A 13,470-nucleotide genomic window follows, 5' to 3' on the forward strand; every position below is an offset into this window, starting at 1 on the left:
TTTCTTCACCCCTATCAACATCTATTCATCTTGAAATGGGGTGGGGGGGGCGGTGCTCAATTTAGGGATTGCCCCTGAGCACCTGAATTGGGGGAGCACACAATTTAGAGATTGTCCCTGGGTGCTCATTACCCTTGCTACACACCTGCTCCTGGCCTGTGACATGGTCTAGGCGTGGCCGTCCCTGGCCACACATCAGAATCACCTGGGGACACTACTTTTTCATTCCAACAAAAGTATGTATTTAATACATGCATCAGGTCCAGCTCCCTCTGTGGCCTCCCAGGGGTGGGGGTGTGTAGGACGTCACCTTTCCTGTGGTGAAGACATTGTCTGGGAGGCCTGAGCTTCCAGATCCTCCTGGATTTGATGCTAGAAATCGTTCAGCTCAGAGTTCCCTGTGCTGCTGCAGGCCCTGCTCCACCCCTCCATCACCTCCTCCCATCTCCAAGGCGCTCAGCAGAGGACCTGTGTCTACTCAGCATCGTTACTCCCAGGGCCTGGCTTCCTCGGCAACTTGTTCACAGTCATAATGGATCCCGTGTATTCTTGAAGTCTGCGTTGCACAGGCCGGTTGCCTGCAAGACTGTCCCCAGATCCCAAGTATCCACCCGATGGGATTTTTTTAGCCTATCAAGTCCTACACACAAGACACACACATGGTGTTGCCAATAGTGAAAGCTGTTTTAATTATTCATAGACAACATACAACAGGAAAAGTTCCATCACAGGGTCTTCCCTGGCTCCAAGCTGTCCAAGTGGGTTGGAAGTCCTCCACGGGGCCATGCTCTTTGCACTGTGGATAGAGAACCCCAAGGATCCTCCCCCATCCACTTTAACACCCTTAAAAAAAAAAAAAAAAAAAAAAACCACTGCTGTTGAGCTGATTCCGACTCAAAGCGACCCTATAGGACAGAGTAGAACTGCCCCATAGGGTTTCCAAGGAGCGGCCGGTGGATTGGAACTGCCAACCTTTTGGTTAGCGGCTGTAGCTCTTAACCACTGCACCACGAAGGCTCTTGTATGTTTCACGGCACAGAGCATGATGCATGTTTTCCCACCTGATCAGCCTAAGAGGGGGATCATCAGATATGGGGGTGCCAGCCCTGCTGCTTCTTTAGACAAACCATTAAGCTTCATTGGTGGTGATGCGACGGTTTTTCCGAAGTCCAAAGATGCCACTGGGGGAGGAATGGGAGTGATCAGAGCCTTTTGGGCCACGTAGAGGACTGCCTCCTCTGAAGTCCTGTGCTTCCTGTGGCCACAGGAGCGAAAGGAGGTGTGTCAGCTGCGATGTTCACCTCCCAGCTCAGGGAGGGCATCATGTAGCTCAGACAGATGGTAATTCCTCTCCTTGTTCTGATGGTGGTTTTAAGACGTATTATTTCTTGTTCAAATTCTACCAGTGTCTGAGCTCCATACTTTGTCTCCTGGGAGAAGGCTTCCGGGAGCAGCTTGAGGTCTTCATAGACTGCCCATATTTTTCTCCCCCTAACTAAACTAAGTCCCCAGAATAAAAGAGTCCCCCAAACAAATGCCTGCCAGGACGTGAGTTTGAATTCTGTCCCAGGCCAAAGGTCTTCAGCCCATGGCCCCTGTGCTCCTCAGCCCAGTGAGGCATGAGAACTGGGCCCTGCACCCCTCTGAGCACTGGAGGGGCCTCCACCCTGGGCCACAGATGCTCCCGAAGACCCTGATCAGAGTCAGGAAACTCTGCCTTCACGGCTAACCCTGCCCCTCCCTGCAGACACTGTTTCCGCCGGTGCTAGTGGCTTGGTTCCTTTCTTGTTTCCCGCTGCCGGTGGACAAGCAGAAGGGTGAAGATGGTGGGCTGGGCTGGGGTTCAGCAGACGGGCAGCGGTCCAGGGGATGTCCTGTGAGGCTTCCTTGCTGCTTGTGGACCAGTGGAATGTTAAAGATGGTGGGCTGGGGTGAGGGATCCACAAGTGGACGGGGGGATGCAGGGGATGTTTGGTGCGATTTCCCTGGTGCTGATGGACCAGCAGAGAGTAGAAGACAGCGGGCTGGGATAGGGATACACAGGCGAGTAGACAGCAGTCCAGGGGACAGTCAGTCAGGTTTTCCTGTTGCCAACTGACCAGCACAAGGTCAAAGATGGTTGCTGGGCTGGGGGTTCAGCGGGTGGACAGGGATCCAGGGAACATCCAGGGTGTTTCCCTGCCGCAGGTGGACGAGCGGAAGGTTGAAGACAGTGGCCTGGGTGTGGGGTCTGCAGGTGAGTGGGGGTCTAGCAGATGTCCACTGAGGTAACTCTGGTGACAGTGGACCAGTGGAGGGTTGAAGATGGTGGCCTGGCATGGGGGGTCCTCAGATTGGCAGGGGTCGGAAGGATGTCCTGTGTGGTTTCCCTCATGCCAGAGGACCATCAGAGGGTTGAAGATGGGGGACTGGGACGGGGAGGTCGTCAGGTGTGTGGCAATCTTTCTCTGTTGTAAGTGTACACTGTTCTTTCTCTGTTGTAGGCATGCAGGTGGAGGGTTGAAAATGGCCTGGGATGTGGGGTCTGCAGGTGGGTGGGGGTCCAGGACACAACTTGTGATGTTACCTTGCTGCCAGTGGACCAGCAGAGGAACAAAGGTGGTGGTCTGGGCTGGGGGTTCTGCAGGTGGGCAGGGGTCAAGCAGATATCCACTAGGTTTCCTGCTCCTGGTGGACCAGCGTAGGGTTGAAGATGATGGGCTGGGATAGGGGGTCCACAGGTGGGTGGGAGACCAGGGGATGTAAACTGAGCTTTCCGTGTTGCAGGTATGTAAGCGGAGGGTTGAAGAGGTGACCTGGGATGTGGGGTCCACAGGTGGATGGGGATCCAGAGAACATCCGGTGATGTTACTTTGCTGTCCGTGGGCCATCAGAAGGTTGAAGATGATGAGCTAGGCTGGGGGTTCTGCAGGTGGGCAGGGGTCCCGTGGATGTCCACTGGTTTCCCTGCTGATGGTGTATCAGTGTAGGGTTGAAGATGGTGGGTGGGGATAAGAGGTTTGCAGATGGGCATGGGTCCAGGAGACACACAGTAAGGTTACCCTGGTGGTGATGGGCCAGCAGGGGGTCAAAGACGGTGGACTGGGCTGGGAGGTCCTTAGACAGGTGAGGACCAGGGCAAGTTCACTGATGCTGGTGGGTGAGTGGAAGTTTGGAGACAGTGGGCTGGGCTGGTGAGTGTGTGGACACAAGGGGGTCCAGAAGATGACAAGTGCAGATTCATAGGTACCAGTGAACAAGCAGAGGGTTGAGGACAGCAGGCTGGGATGGGAGGTCCTCAGCTGGGCGGGGGCCCAGGGAGCCATGAGTGTGAATTCACTGGTTCTGGTAGATGAGTGGAGGGTTAAAGACAGTGGGCTAGGATGGCAGGCCCTCAGGTGGTATAGGAGACGATACGTGCAGGTTCAAAGGTGCCTGTAGATAAGTAGAGGGTCAAAGAGCGGGCTGGGATGCCGGGTCCATGAGCTGGTGGAAGTCCAGGGGATGATGTGTGCGGGTTCGAAGGTGCCAGTGGACTAGTGGAGGGTCAAAGATGGTGGGCTGGGCTGGCAGGTCCTCAGGTGGACTGGTGTTCAGGGGACAACGAGCCTGCGTTTGAAGGTGGCAGTGGATGAGGGGAGGGTTGAAGGCGGTGGGCTGGGATGGGTGGTCCGTGGATGGTTAGGGGTCCAGTTGAGGAAGACTGCAGGTATGTGAGCTCCCCAGACCACAAAGAGGGATGAAGGGGGACAGCAGGGTTTTGGCCAGGGGCCTGGGATAGGCCAGGTGTCCGAGGAGAGACTCCTCTGCAGAGAAGAGAGGGATGAGGAGCAGCAGTGCCAGCAGTGTGGCCCCCATCTCTCCTGGTCCAGCTTCTCTGTGAGACCACAGACCCTGGCCACCTGCCTCTTATACCTGCTGGGCTCCTGGGTGAGCAGATCACACTGGGGCCTTCTGATGTCACTGCAGTATCTCAATTCCAAGGGACTCCCCTTGTGGTGCCCTGTCTGGTTTCCTGATCTGACCCCCCGTGCCCATCCTTCTCTCCTTCCAGTCCCTGCCTGTGTCCCAGAGGATCCCAGAGAGCAGGTGAAAGCGTTGGGTCTGGGTGCCATGTCCTCTCCCAAGTCCTGTCCCCTCGGCTTATGGCCACAACAGCGTTGCCCAGTGCTCCTCGAGGTGTGTCCTCTGGTATTCCACACCAGAATGTCCCTCCACTGCAGGGACACTCAGGACCCGAGAGATGATAGGCCATCAGCCTTTGTGAGGGAACAGAGATCACAACATCGGAACACCAGGTGGATTTTCTGAACGTGACCCTGGTACTTGACCACCGTTACTCCCAATTGGCTGGCAGGAGCAGGGCGTGGCTGGCAGCCCCTCTGAGGAGCGATCGGTGGGGGGTCCCCAGCCATGACTGTGTTTCCAGGAGCTCCCGTGTGCATTGGCTGCCCAGATGGCCAAATCTGAGGTATGTCACAGCCGTGTGGGGTGCACATTCCAGACGTTGGGCACAGCGCTCTGCTTGGCATTGAAGACAGTCTCCGTAGCGGTAATAAATTACAGTGAAACATAATTTAGAGTAGAGATTAGTGAGCCTCGGGGATATGAAGTATCCTTGTGAAACGACAGAGCCTAAGAGCAGAGAGAGATTGGGACATGGGATGGATTGTATAGAAGGGAAAATGTGGGCAAAAAGGAGCAGCTATTCAGGGAAGTCCCCTCCCTACCACTAGGGGGCAATGCAGGCTCTTCTGTGCTGCGATCTTGGGTCCCGCCTGGGCCTCCACCCTCTGTCCAGAAGGTCCACCAGGGTGCAGGAATATGACAGAACCACCTCAGGCAAAGGCCATCCAGCCTGCTGTAAGCTTGCGTAGACCCCTCTGCGACCCCAGACCCGAACCACCAGAGGTTCGCCCGCTGTCTGCCTGGCCTGCCCGCCTTGCCTTCGGGGCCCGAGGATCTGTGCTCGTCTTAGACACAGTTGTCAGGGGTGCAATCTGCCTTCTCTTCCAGCTCAGGGCAGGGGGTCCCGTTGTTGGCGGGCTGCACGCGGACGTAGCGAGTTCTGCTCTTGGCTCCCAGCCTCCCACAGCGACCTTCGCACAGCCCCCAAGACGACCACAGGGACACCTCGCAGTCCAGCGGCGTCTGTGGAACTGGATCAAGCACAAAGACCCAAAACATGAACACTGGTGTAACGGAGATGCTTAACAGAGACAGAAGGACCCCCCCCCCAGCCCCCCCGCCACCCATGTGTATATACACCATTGCAGCCCGCGGTCAAACATCACAGCCACATTGTAGAGTGAGCTACAAAGTGGATGTTACCAAAAGCAGCCTTCTAAAAGACAACCGGCACGACTTGAGTTTGACAGTGTTATCCTGAAGTCCGGACGGTGTGTCAAGTCTCAGCGGTGTCTTGGCCTTTGGGCATGGATGAGCTGTGGGCTGTGGTGAGGTTGGCTTCTCTGACAGCAGCTTAGATCAACGCAGACATTGTTCCAACAACTGCTGGATTCCTCAAGGGCTTGTTTGGGTTGTTCATCTCCATCCGTGGGGCTCGAACATTTCCAGTATAGATTTCCCATCTGTTTCCAGTATTGTCATAAATAAAAATACTCAATTTTTGTTATGGTGAAATCACCTTGTCATTTCCCTTTTTCCAAAGGAAAGTGAAAGTGCCTCTTGTGCACACCCCATGCTGAGCCGGTCGATGAGCAAGGTGTCTCATCGCCTCTGTGTCGTGCCCGGCGGAGGTGGTAGCACACTTGTTACCAAAAAAAAAAAAACCGGTTGTGGTGGAGTCGGTTCTGATTCACGGCGGCCCCATGTGTGTCAGAGCAGAACTCAGTTCCCTAGGGTTTCAGTGGCTGATTTTTTGGAAGTAGGTCGCCAGGCCTTTCTTCTGAGGTGCCTCTGGGTGGATTTGAACCACTAACAGTTTGTACCACCCAGGGACTAGAATTCCATTTCTGCCTTTTAGATTCGCTTAAAGCACATTTAACTCAGTCAGTCAACACAACAGGGGCCATTGCCTTCCCCCATCTCAGCTATCTCACTGTCCTGGTTGGACGTGGACTCCCTGGTTAAAAGGCTTGATTCTCCCAGCATCCTGTTCCCAGCTCGGAGGTAACAAAGAATGAGACCTCCATAAGTACGTCATGAGTGTCTGAGGAAGTCAGGAAGGAGAGAAGGTATGTGAAGAGGGGAGTCAGCGGGAATCAGAAAGGCAGTGCCTGCAGTGTTTTACAGTGACGCCCCACACCGCCCACTGAGACCCCAGCATCCAGCCAGGTCCACATCTGGGGCAGGGGTGGAGCCGGGGCCTGCAGCGGCCCTCGGGAGCTGAGGCTTTGGAGAGACTGTACAAGAAGCTGTGTCTAGAATTGTGGCTGAGTGTGAGAGCACAGGAGCCAGCCTGCCTGGGAGTGAACCCCAATGTTTCTTAACTCCTACGATCAAATCAGGGTAGTCATAGCACCCGCCTCGCTGGCCTGTTAGGAGGTTCACCTGAGTGCTTGGGAATCAAGTGCCTGATACGCAAAACCAAACCAAACCCGTTGTAGTCGAGTCGATTCCGACTCGTGGTGACCCTGTGTGTCAGAGCAGAACTGCTCCATAGCATTTTCTTGGCTATAATCTTTATGGAAGCAGAAGCCAGGTCTTTCTTCCATGGCAGCACTAGGTGGTTTGAACTGACAACCTTTGGGTTAGCAGCTGAGTGCAAACCGTTTGTGCCACCCAGGGACCTAGCACACAGCGAGGGCATAATAAGGGCAAACCACTTCAAGGCAAAGGCGGATGGGAGCAGCTGTGTGCAGCGAGGCAGCGAGGAAGGCCTGCATTGCCAGCTAGCTTTAGTGTTGTCACAGCAGAAGGCGCAGTGGCCTTCCAGTCCTTTGTGCTGGCCTCATGGATGAGTGTGCACTGAGAGCCAGGCCATCTGGGCCCTGTGTCCTCTGGGACTCACAGTGGATGGGAGAGACAGGGTAGCAAAGGTGCACATCCCGCCTCCCCCACAACGACTGTGATGGGCACCAGGAAGCTGTCAGAGCACCCGACAGGGACCTCTCCAGAGCCCTGAGGACATGGTGGCTATGGGACCCCTGCAGCCAGAGAAGCAGGTCAGCTCTGGTGAGGTAGGCGTGAGAGTGGGGCCCAGGACAGCGTGAGGGAGGACAGCTCTCAGAAGGGGCCAAGAAGGGGTACGAAGGCCAGCGGGCCAGGCTGCAGCCTTCATTCTAGGAGACATTCTAGGGGCGCCCGGGACAGGTTTGAAGCAGGGTTTGCCTTCTTCCCAAGAGCCTTGGGTGCTGAGTGGAGGATAGATGAAGCCCTGTCCTGTCTGGGGACATCTCCTGGTGGAACCCTACATGCTGATTAGACTGCCACTTTACTGTCTGCAGGCTGTACCAGGCTCCCTGACCAAGCTCCAGCCACCTCCCACCCGAGAGAGCGCCTTGGCGCACACACCCACACTGTAGCTCGCTCTGTGTCCACAGGCTGAACCTTCCTCCTGGCATGCCCTGCCGCTGCCAGCACCCGCTCCTTCTCCCAGCCCTGCAGTGCATGTCTGACTGCACCTCTCTCCCACCAAGGAGAGTTGGTCACCCAGTTTTGTGCCACAATGGCCTGCCCTCACCTGCAGGGGCAGATGCCACACCTGTTCTAATGGTACGCTCAGAGTTTATCTTCCTGCCGGGCTGTGCCTCCCCTGAGGATGAGGACCACAGCTCTTGTATCTGGTTCTCTGGCTCCCAGCACATTTCCTTCAGCCAGGTGGCCTCACTATCCTCCCAAGGTGGCCTCACTGTCCCACTGGCTGAGCTGAGCTGACCCTGACCAACCCTGTGAGCCCAGGTGGAGGCCTGCCTGAGAAGCTCCCAGCTGTCTGAGGTGGACTCCTGGGTCCTGCCTAAATCCAGCCCTTGCAGGGAGCAGGGTCTGCTGTAAGTAGCAAGAACAAGGCGACTGGCCCCACCGCTAACGAGGCTCCTCCGATGTGGGTCGAACCCAGATCTACCACAAGAGATACCTGTTGTTATCATGTGCAGTGCCCTATGCAACCGATTGGATGAAGTCCTCTTTCACTGGGGGCGCTTAGGTGTCACGGATGTGCAGCTACTCCTGCCCTCTAGTGGTGGTGCATTGCCAGGTCACCCTAAGTGGCAGACTGTCGTTGAGTGCACATGGGCTTCTCCAGTCTGTCACGGGGCCCGGTGTCCTGGGATGTGGAGGTATTCCAGGAGCGGCTGGTGTGAGCGTGGTGGGCAAACAGGCCTTCACTGTGCAGTACCCAGCCTGCACACCACCAGGCCACCGGTGCTCAGCCTCCGGCTGACACTCACGAAGGGGTTCAGCAGGATGCTCATGGCTGCTCACCCTGCCTCAGGTGCGCTATCAGCCTAGCCCCAAGCCGGCGGGAAAGGTCGCCTCCGTCGGAGTGAAGCCCTGTGACTTTCCACAGGAGCTGGTGTGTGAGATCTAGCCCACATCCAGACACTGAAGCCCAGGTCCTGTCACTGCAGCATAGACGGGCTCCACGCAGCCATGTTCTCATCCTTCCCTGTTAGCAGGGATGTCTTTGACTGGGCCACTGCTTCTCAGAGCCTGTCTCAAGTTGACTATTAAGATTCACTTCTGACCGCAATCACGAACAATGCTTCCATTTGCATATTTTGTGGAACGTTAAACTATTCACTTCAGGGTTTGAATCAACCAAATAGCAAATCTTTTAGAATTATGTTAATGAATGCTCCAGATCCCCTAATTTTGAAATTGCTTAAAGAGACTCAGGCTTTTTTGAGCCAAAGCACAGGCGGTCCCACTGGGGCCTGAGGAGTGGTTTGTGGCTTCAGGCATCTGAGCACCAGAGGGTCAACACTCTCCTGGTCAACCCACCTGTGATTAATACCCACCTCAAGCCCCTGCTGGCATGCCTGTCTCGGGCAGCTCACACCTGAGGGAGCCTGGTTTCCAATCGGAGAAATCTGCTTTCAAAGAATCCAAGGGCATCGTTGCCCAGGTCTTCACCTGGAGTGCCTTGCGGGGGCTCCTGCCTCCTTTTCCCCATTACACAGCGGGGCCGAGTGAGGGCGGTGGTGGTGGCTGTTGTCAGATGCTGTTCAGTTGCCCCCAGCTCATGGCGACCACATGTGACAGAGTAGAACTGCCTCAGAGGGTTTTCTAGGCTGTAATCTTTACGGGAGCAGAGAGCCAGTTCTTCCTCCTGCAGAGCTGCTGGGTAGGTTTGCAATGCCAACCTTTCAGTCAGCAGTCGAGCACTTAACCATTGCTCAACCAGGGCTCTTGGATGTGAGGGTGACCCGTCTCAAGTCCACAGACTTGGCAAGTCATCTGGTTTAGCTGGCTCTCTGCCCTACCCCAGAGGGTTGGCGCTTGGACGCTGTATTTCTGTCATGAGGGCTTGCCTCACGCCAGCAGATGTGCCATCTTGGACATGGCGCTCACCTCTCTGAATGTCAGTTTCTCTTCCATGGCAATAATAATGCTCCTAAAGATTACCTTAGGGTTGACAGGAGATCTCATGCTATGAGGTGCCTTACAGCGGGGCACAGTTATTGGGCTGCTGCTGTGTGCTCTGTCACAGAGCCCTCTGCACCGGTGCCTCGGGGCACCCACAGGCCCCGGGACATGAGGAGCCCAGGGAGTGAGCACCGCGAGCACCGCAGTTCCCTGAGAGCCTCCACTCTGGCCTGAGCCCTGGGCATGGCCACGCCGGAAATCCTGCATCTTAATTGGAGGGAATGAGAGGTGGGCGAAGGTGGGTGCTCAAAGCCATCTCCAATGCCCTCCTCCTCTCTGCTGATGTATCGGTATTCTTGAGGGTTATGCCCACCCACCACGTGCATTACCTGAGAGGGTGTCGAGAATCTCGTTACCCGTGCCGGCCAGGTCCTGGGTGGGCAGGACGAAGGTCCTGGAGCTGTGTGGAAGCCGCACCAAGTTCACTCTGGCCATTGGGGGCAGGGACTTCAGCCGCGGATAGTAGAAGGAGTTTGCTGGATGACTTGGGAAGGAAGACGTTATCTGGGATGAGAAGAAGAGAAGGAGTTGGCACAGAAACCCCAGAGCCCACCTGCCAGCGCCCGCAAGGCTCCCAGGTGCAGAAGCCTACAGCGCCAGGTCCATGGGCCCAGCAGACTCCAACTGGGGTCTGCACAAGCGAGCACAGGCAGGACGGCTGTGGTTCCTGACCTCTGGGGCGCACTCCTCGGGCCCACCCCAATCCTCAGGCCCCACTCCAACAATATCCCACCAGGTGGGCTCACAGACTGCACAGCAGAGATGGGGCTTACCAGCCACGTGCTCTCATCTTCTCTGTGGCCCCACAGAATGAGGGCTTCTGGGAACCAAGACCAGTCGAGGCAGCGACCACCTCAAGACCCCGCAGGGGAGGTTGGCCTGAAGCCACATTCCTGCACTGTTCCTCCAGAGCTACCGTTCCTACCCCCAGGACCACGCCCCCCCACACCCCTTCATCAGGGACGCTAGAAACAGGGGTGTCTTCTAAACTCACAGCAGATACCAGAACGCCCAGAGAGCACTGTTAACACAGACTTGCCCTGCTCGGCGTCCTCAGGCCTTTGGGCAGCGTGGACACAGGAGGCCTGGCTCCCCTGCTCCCTGCCCCCTCCTGAGGCTGCACAGCCAGCGCCTGGGGTGGGGACTCCTCGAGCACATGCAGTAGATTCCAGGACGAAGGGTGGCTGCCCCACTCACCTCAGTCACTGTGTCCTGCGGGATGGTCGCAAAGTTGGGGGAAGAGAAGGTGAAGCCACTGTCTGTGCCAGCGTCGTAGGGAAACAGGTCCAATGAGACCTGGTCCTTCCAGCGGTCTCCCTCGCAGAGGTCCAGGCTGTCGATGCCCACAAACCAGTCGGGGCTGGGCACGATGCGCACCACGAAGGAGACCTGGGGCAGCCGGGACGCGGCACACTGACCCGGCTGACCACCGGACAGGGAGGCCGAGCCTCGGCTCTGCCCTCACGCCTAACCAGAGGCACCTGAATGGGCTCCCTTTATGGGCTCCCTTTGCCCTGCACCGCCGCCCCACTCCCTTGGCACGGCCGTGGCCCCCTCACCAGCGAGTGCCTGGCGTGCGCCTCCAGCTCTGCGGAGGTCTGCCCCGTGCCTGTGGGGACAGCGGGGGCCGAGAAGACCCCGTGCACACTCTGGATCTTCTCGCCGGCCGCCTCGATCTCCTTCATCAGGGCCCAGGCCTCGCCCCTCTCAGCGAAGTCCCGCAGCCCGTTACTGACATACTCATTCTTCTTCCACATGCTGTAGTCAGAGCTGTGGGTGGCCCCTGGGGACAGAGCAGCCCGGGGAGTGGCCCTCTGAGGCTGGAGGCCCAGCTGGCCCCCTCGGGGCAAGCCCTTTGGCCCCCCGCTCTCTGAGTGAGACCTGTGTCCCCACCTCACCCTCTGGCTGAGAGCTGTGCTCCCCCCCATCCTCTGGATGAGGGCTGTGCCCCCCCACCCTCCGGGTGAAGGCTGTGTCCCTCTGCCACCCCCTCCCCCACCCTCTGGGTGGGGGCTGCCTGCTCCACCCCCGTAAGGGCTCCATCCCGCCTCTCCCCTCCCCCTTTCCTTCCCTCTGTGAGGGCACCAGGGAGCACTGCCCCCCCCCCACTGTGCATGAATGGTGAGATCTGCAGCTGTTCCTCCCTGGGCCCCTTCACCTGGCTGACCGGCCTTCCCAGAGACCAGCCACCGGCCCCTCACCATGTCCCCGGGGCCAGGGATCACTGGCACACCGCGGGCTGAGCTTTATTTCCTGCACGGATGTAAATGGAATGGGAGCTGCCCTTCAACCTGAAGTGCTGTACAGCTGTCAGGGCTGACTGCGTGTGTATGTGTGTGTGTGTGTGTGTGTGAACAGCCGGCTCTGTAACCCTCCCTGTGCTCCCTGTGGACTCCAGGGGCTCTGACACCCCAGCCTGGCGGGGAGAGAGCTCTCACTTACCCAGCAAGGAAGACCACTGCGCAGGGGGCCTGAATAGAGGGTACTGCTTGGGGAAGGCTGTCTGGCTCCACTTCCCCATGAAGGTGATGCTGTATCTGGCCAGGTGCCGGGCAGTGCAGCCAGGCTCTCCCTCCAGAGGTAGGCCAGCCACGGAGCCCAGTGTGGCCAGGAGGAGGGCCCAGGAGGTGGCAGGCATCAGGGTCCCCATCGCCTGTGAGCAGAGAGGGAGTGTCACATGCTGGCCCCACCCGTCCGCAGACACTCCCTGAGAACCAGGCCTGTAAGACCTCAGGCAGCGCAGACACCAGGAGGACGCTAGGTGGCACGTTGGGGCAAGGTGCTCTGAGGACACCCCCAATGTGCCCGCACTCCTCTTGGTGCTCCCCACAACTCTCATCTGGCAGAAGTCTCAGCAGATCTATCGCCCTGGATATCTTACCTCAGGCTAGCTAACGGTTCTGCACAAACAGAAAGAATCCCTGGCTCGCTGTGGCTGTGAGGATGACAACGCCACCTCCTTTGCTAAGGACTGTGGGCTACAATTGCACTTGGCAGCTCCAGGGGGTGGCCTCAAGGAGTTACACACAGCACACGCGGCTCCGTGCCCCACTGCTGAGGCTGCAAACCGTGCAGATTGCTGACTGCACAGCAACCTTGGAGCAAAGCGAGCAGCATGCTGTCCCCAAGGACTCCAGAGTAAAGCTCGGCGGTGGCCACTTCCTGGCTGGGGTTCCTTCCCTCTGGGCTGTTGCAGGTTTCTGGTCTGAAGGGTCGCGCTCTGGGTCTGCGCATCTTGGGGGCAGAGGTGCGCGCAGTACTCACCAGGAAGGAGCTGCAGAGCTGGCCAGCAGTGGGGCTGGTCGGAGCAGAAGCCCTGAACCTCCTCTTTGTGCCAAGGATGAGGACGGCACCCGCCTATGAGGCTGTGGCTCCTCCTGCCACCGCACTCCAGCACTCAGCTCCCGAGAGAGGCAGGGGGCCAGGGGAAAAGGCTCTTTAACCAGCAGCTCCTGGCCCAGCGTGGATCCCTCGGGTGCTGACTGAGCCTCCCACCCTCCAGAGCACTCCTCCAGCTCCTCCCGAAGACTGCTGAGCTCAGGGCCTCCTCCAGAGTTGAGCTCACTCCCCTCCCTCTGCTCCTGCCCAGCCGCACCCCTTCCTTTGTCTTCCCTTCCTGTCCTCCCCTCCCTTCCTCCCCGCCCTCTGCCTTGCTCCTCTCCTCTCCTGCTTTCACAGAGTCCCCTCTGGGGCGACTGAGCTCCTTTGTGCTCCTGGACAGTATGTAGGCCCAGCCTCTGGGCACAGTCTCTGAATTAAAGCCAGGTGTCACACCTTTCTGGGCAGGGTGTGACCTGAATGGCTGGCCTATTCCTGGTCTGATGTCAGCTGAAGTATTGGATGTGGGCTGGGACAACTGCCAGGGGTTCCCGGCTGGGGACATCTCTGGCCTTTGGGGCTCAGGGTTTCAGCCAGCCGGTCAAACACAACCACCTCTATCCC

At 57.7% G+C, this 13,470-nt stretch overlaps 1 protein-coding gene across 2 annotated transcripts; it reads right to left on the minus strand.

The window, feature by feature from the left end:
• Positions 1-398: 398 nt before the first annotated feature.
• Positions 399-13,092, minus strand: LOC126077322 (spondin-2-like). 2 transcript variants are annotated; one of them, XM_049886556.1, is made up of 7 exons: positions 12,793-13,092; positions 11,971-12,181; positions 11,088-11,311; positions 10,726-10,917; positions 9,858-10,032; positions 4,926-5,138; positions 399-4,614 (listed from the first exon to the last, which is right to left on the minus strand). In XM_049886556.1, the coding sequence occupies exons 2-6, from the start codon at positions 12,176-12,178 to the stop codon at positions 4,954-4,956; spliced, it is 984 nt and encodes a 327-aa protein (XP_049742513.1). In that variant the 5' UTR covers positions 12,179-12,181; positions 12,793-13,092; the 3' UTR covers positions 399-4,614; positions 4,926-4,953. The 2 variants fall into 2 exon arrangements, with proteins under 2 accessions (XP_049742513.1, XP_049742512.1); XM_049886555.1 differs by lacking the exon at positions 399-4,614 and having other exon boundaries at positions 4,628-5,138.
• Between the last annotated feature and the right edge of the window lie 378 nt (positions 13,093-13,470).

This window comes from Elephas maximus, chromosome 5 (assembly GCF_024166365.1).
Source record: "Elephas maximus indicus isolate mEleMax1 chromosome 5, mEleMax1 primary haplotype, whole genome shotgun sequence".
Taxonomy (NCBI): Eukaryota; Metazoa; Chordata; class Mammalia; order Proboscidea; family Elephantidae; genus Elephas; species Elephas maximus.

Bases quoted from the DNA above. Each gene is read 5' to 3' on its own strand.
- LOC126077322 (XM_049886556.1), bottom strand. From the start codon at position 12,178: ATGGGGACCCTGATGCCTGCCACCTCCTGGGCCCTCCTCCTGGCCACA. The intron at 10,918-11,087 runs GTGAGGGGGCCA...CGGCTGCCCCAG, and splicing joins CGCACGCCAGGCACTCGCTG to GTCTCCTTCGTGGTGCGCAT. The intron at 5,139-9,857 runs GTAATGCACGTG...TGCTTGATCCAG, and splicing joins GATTCTCGACACCCTCTCAG to TTCCACAGACGCCGCTGGAC.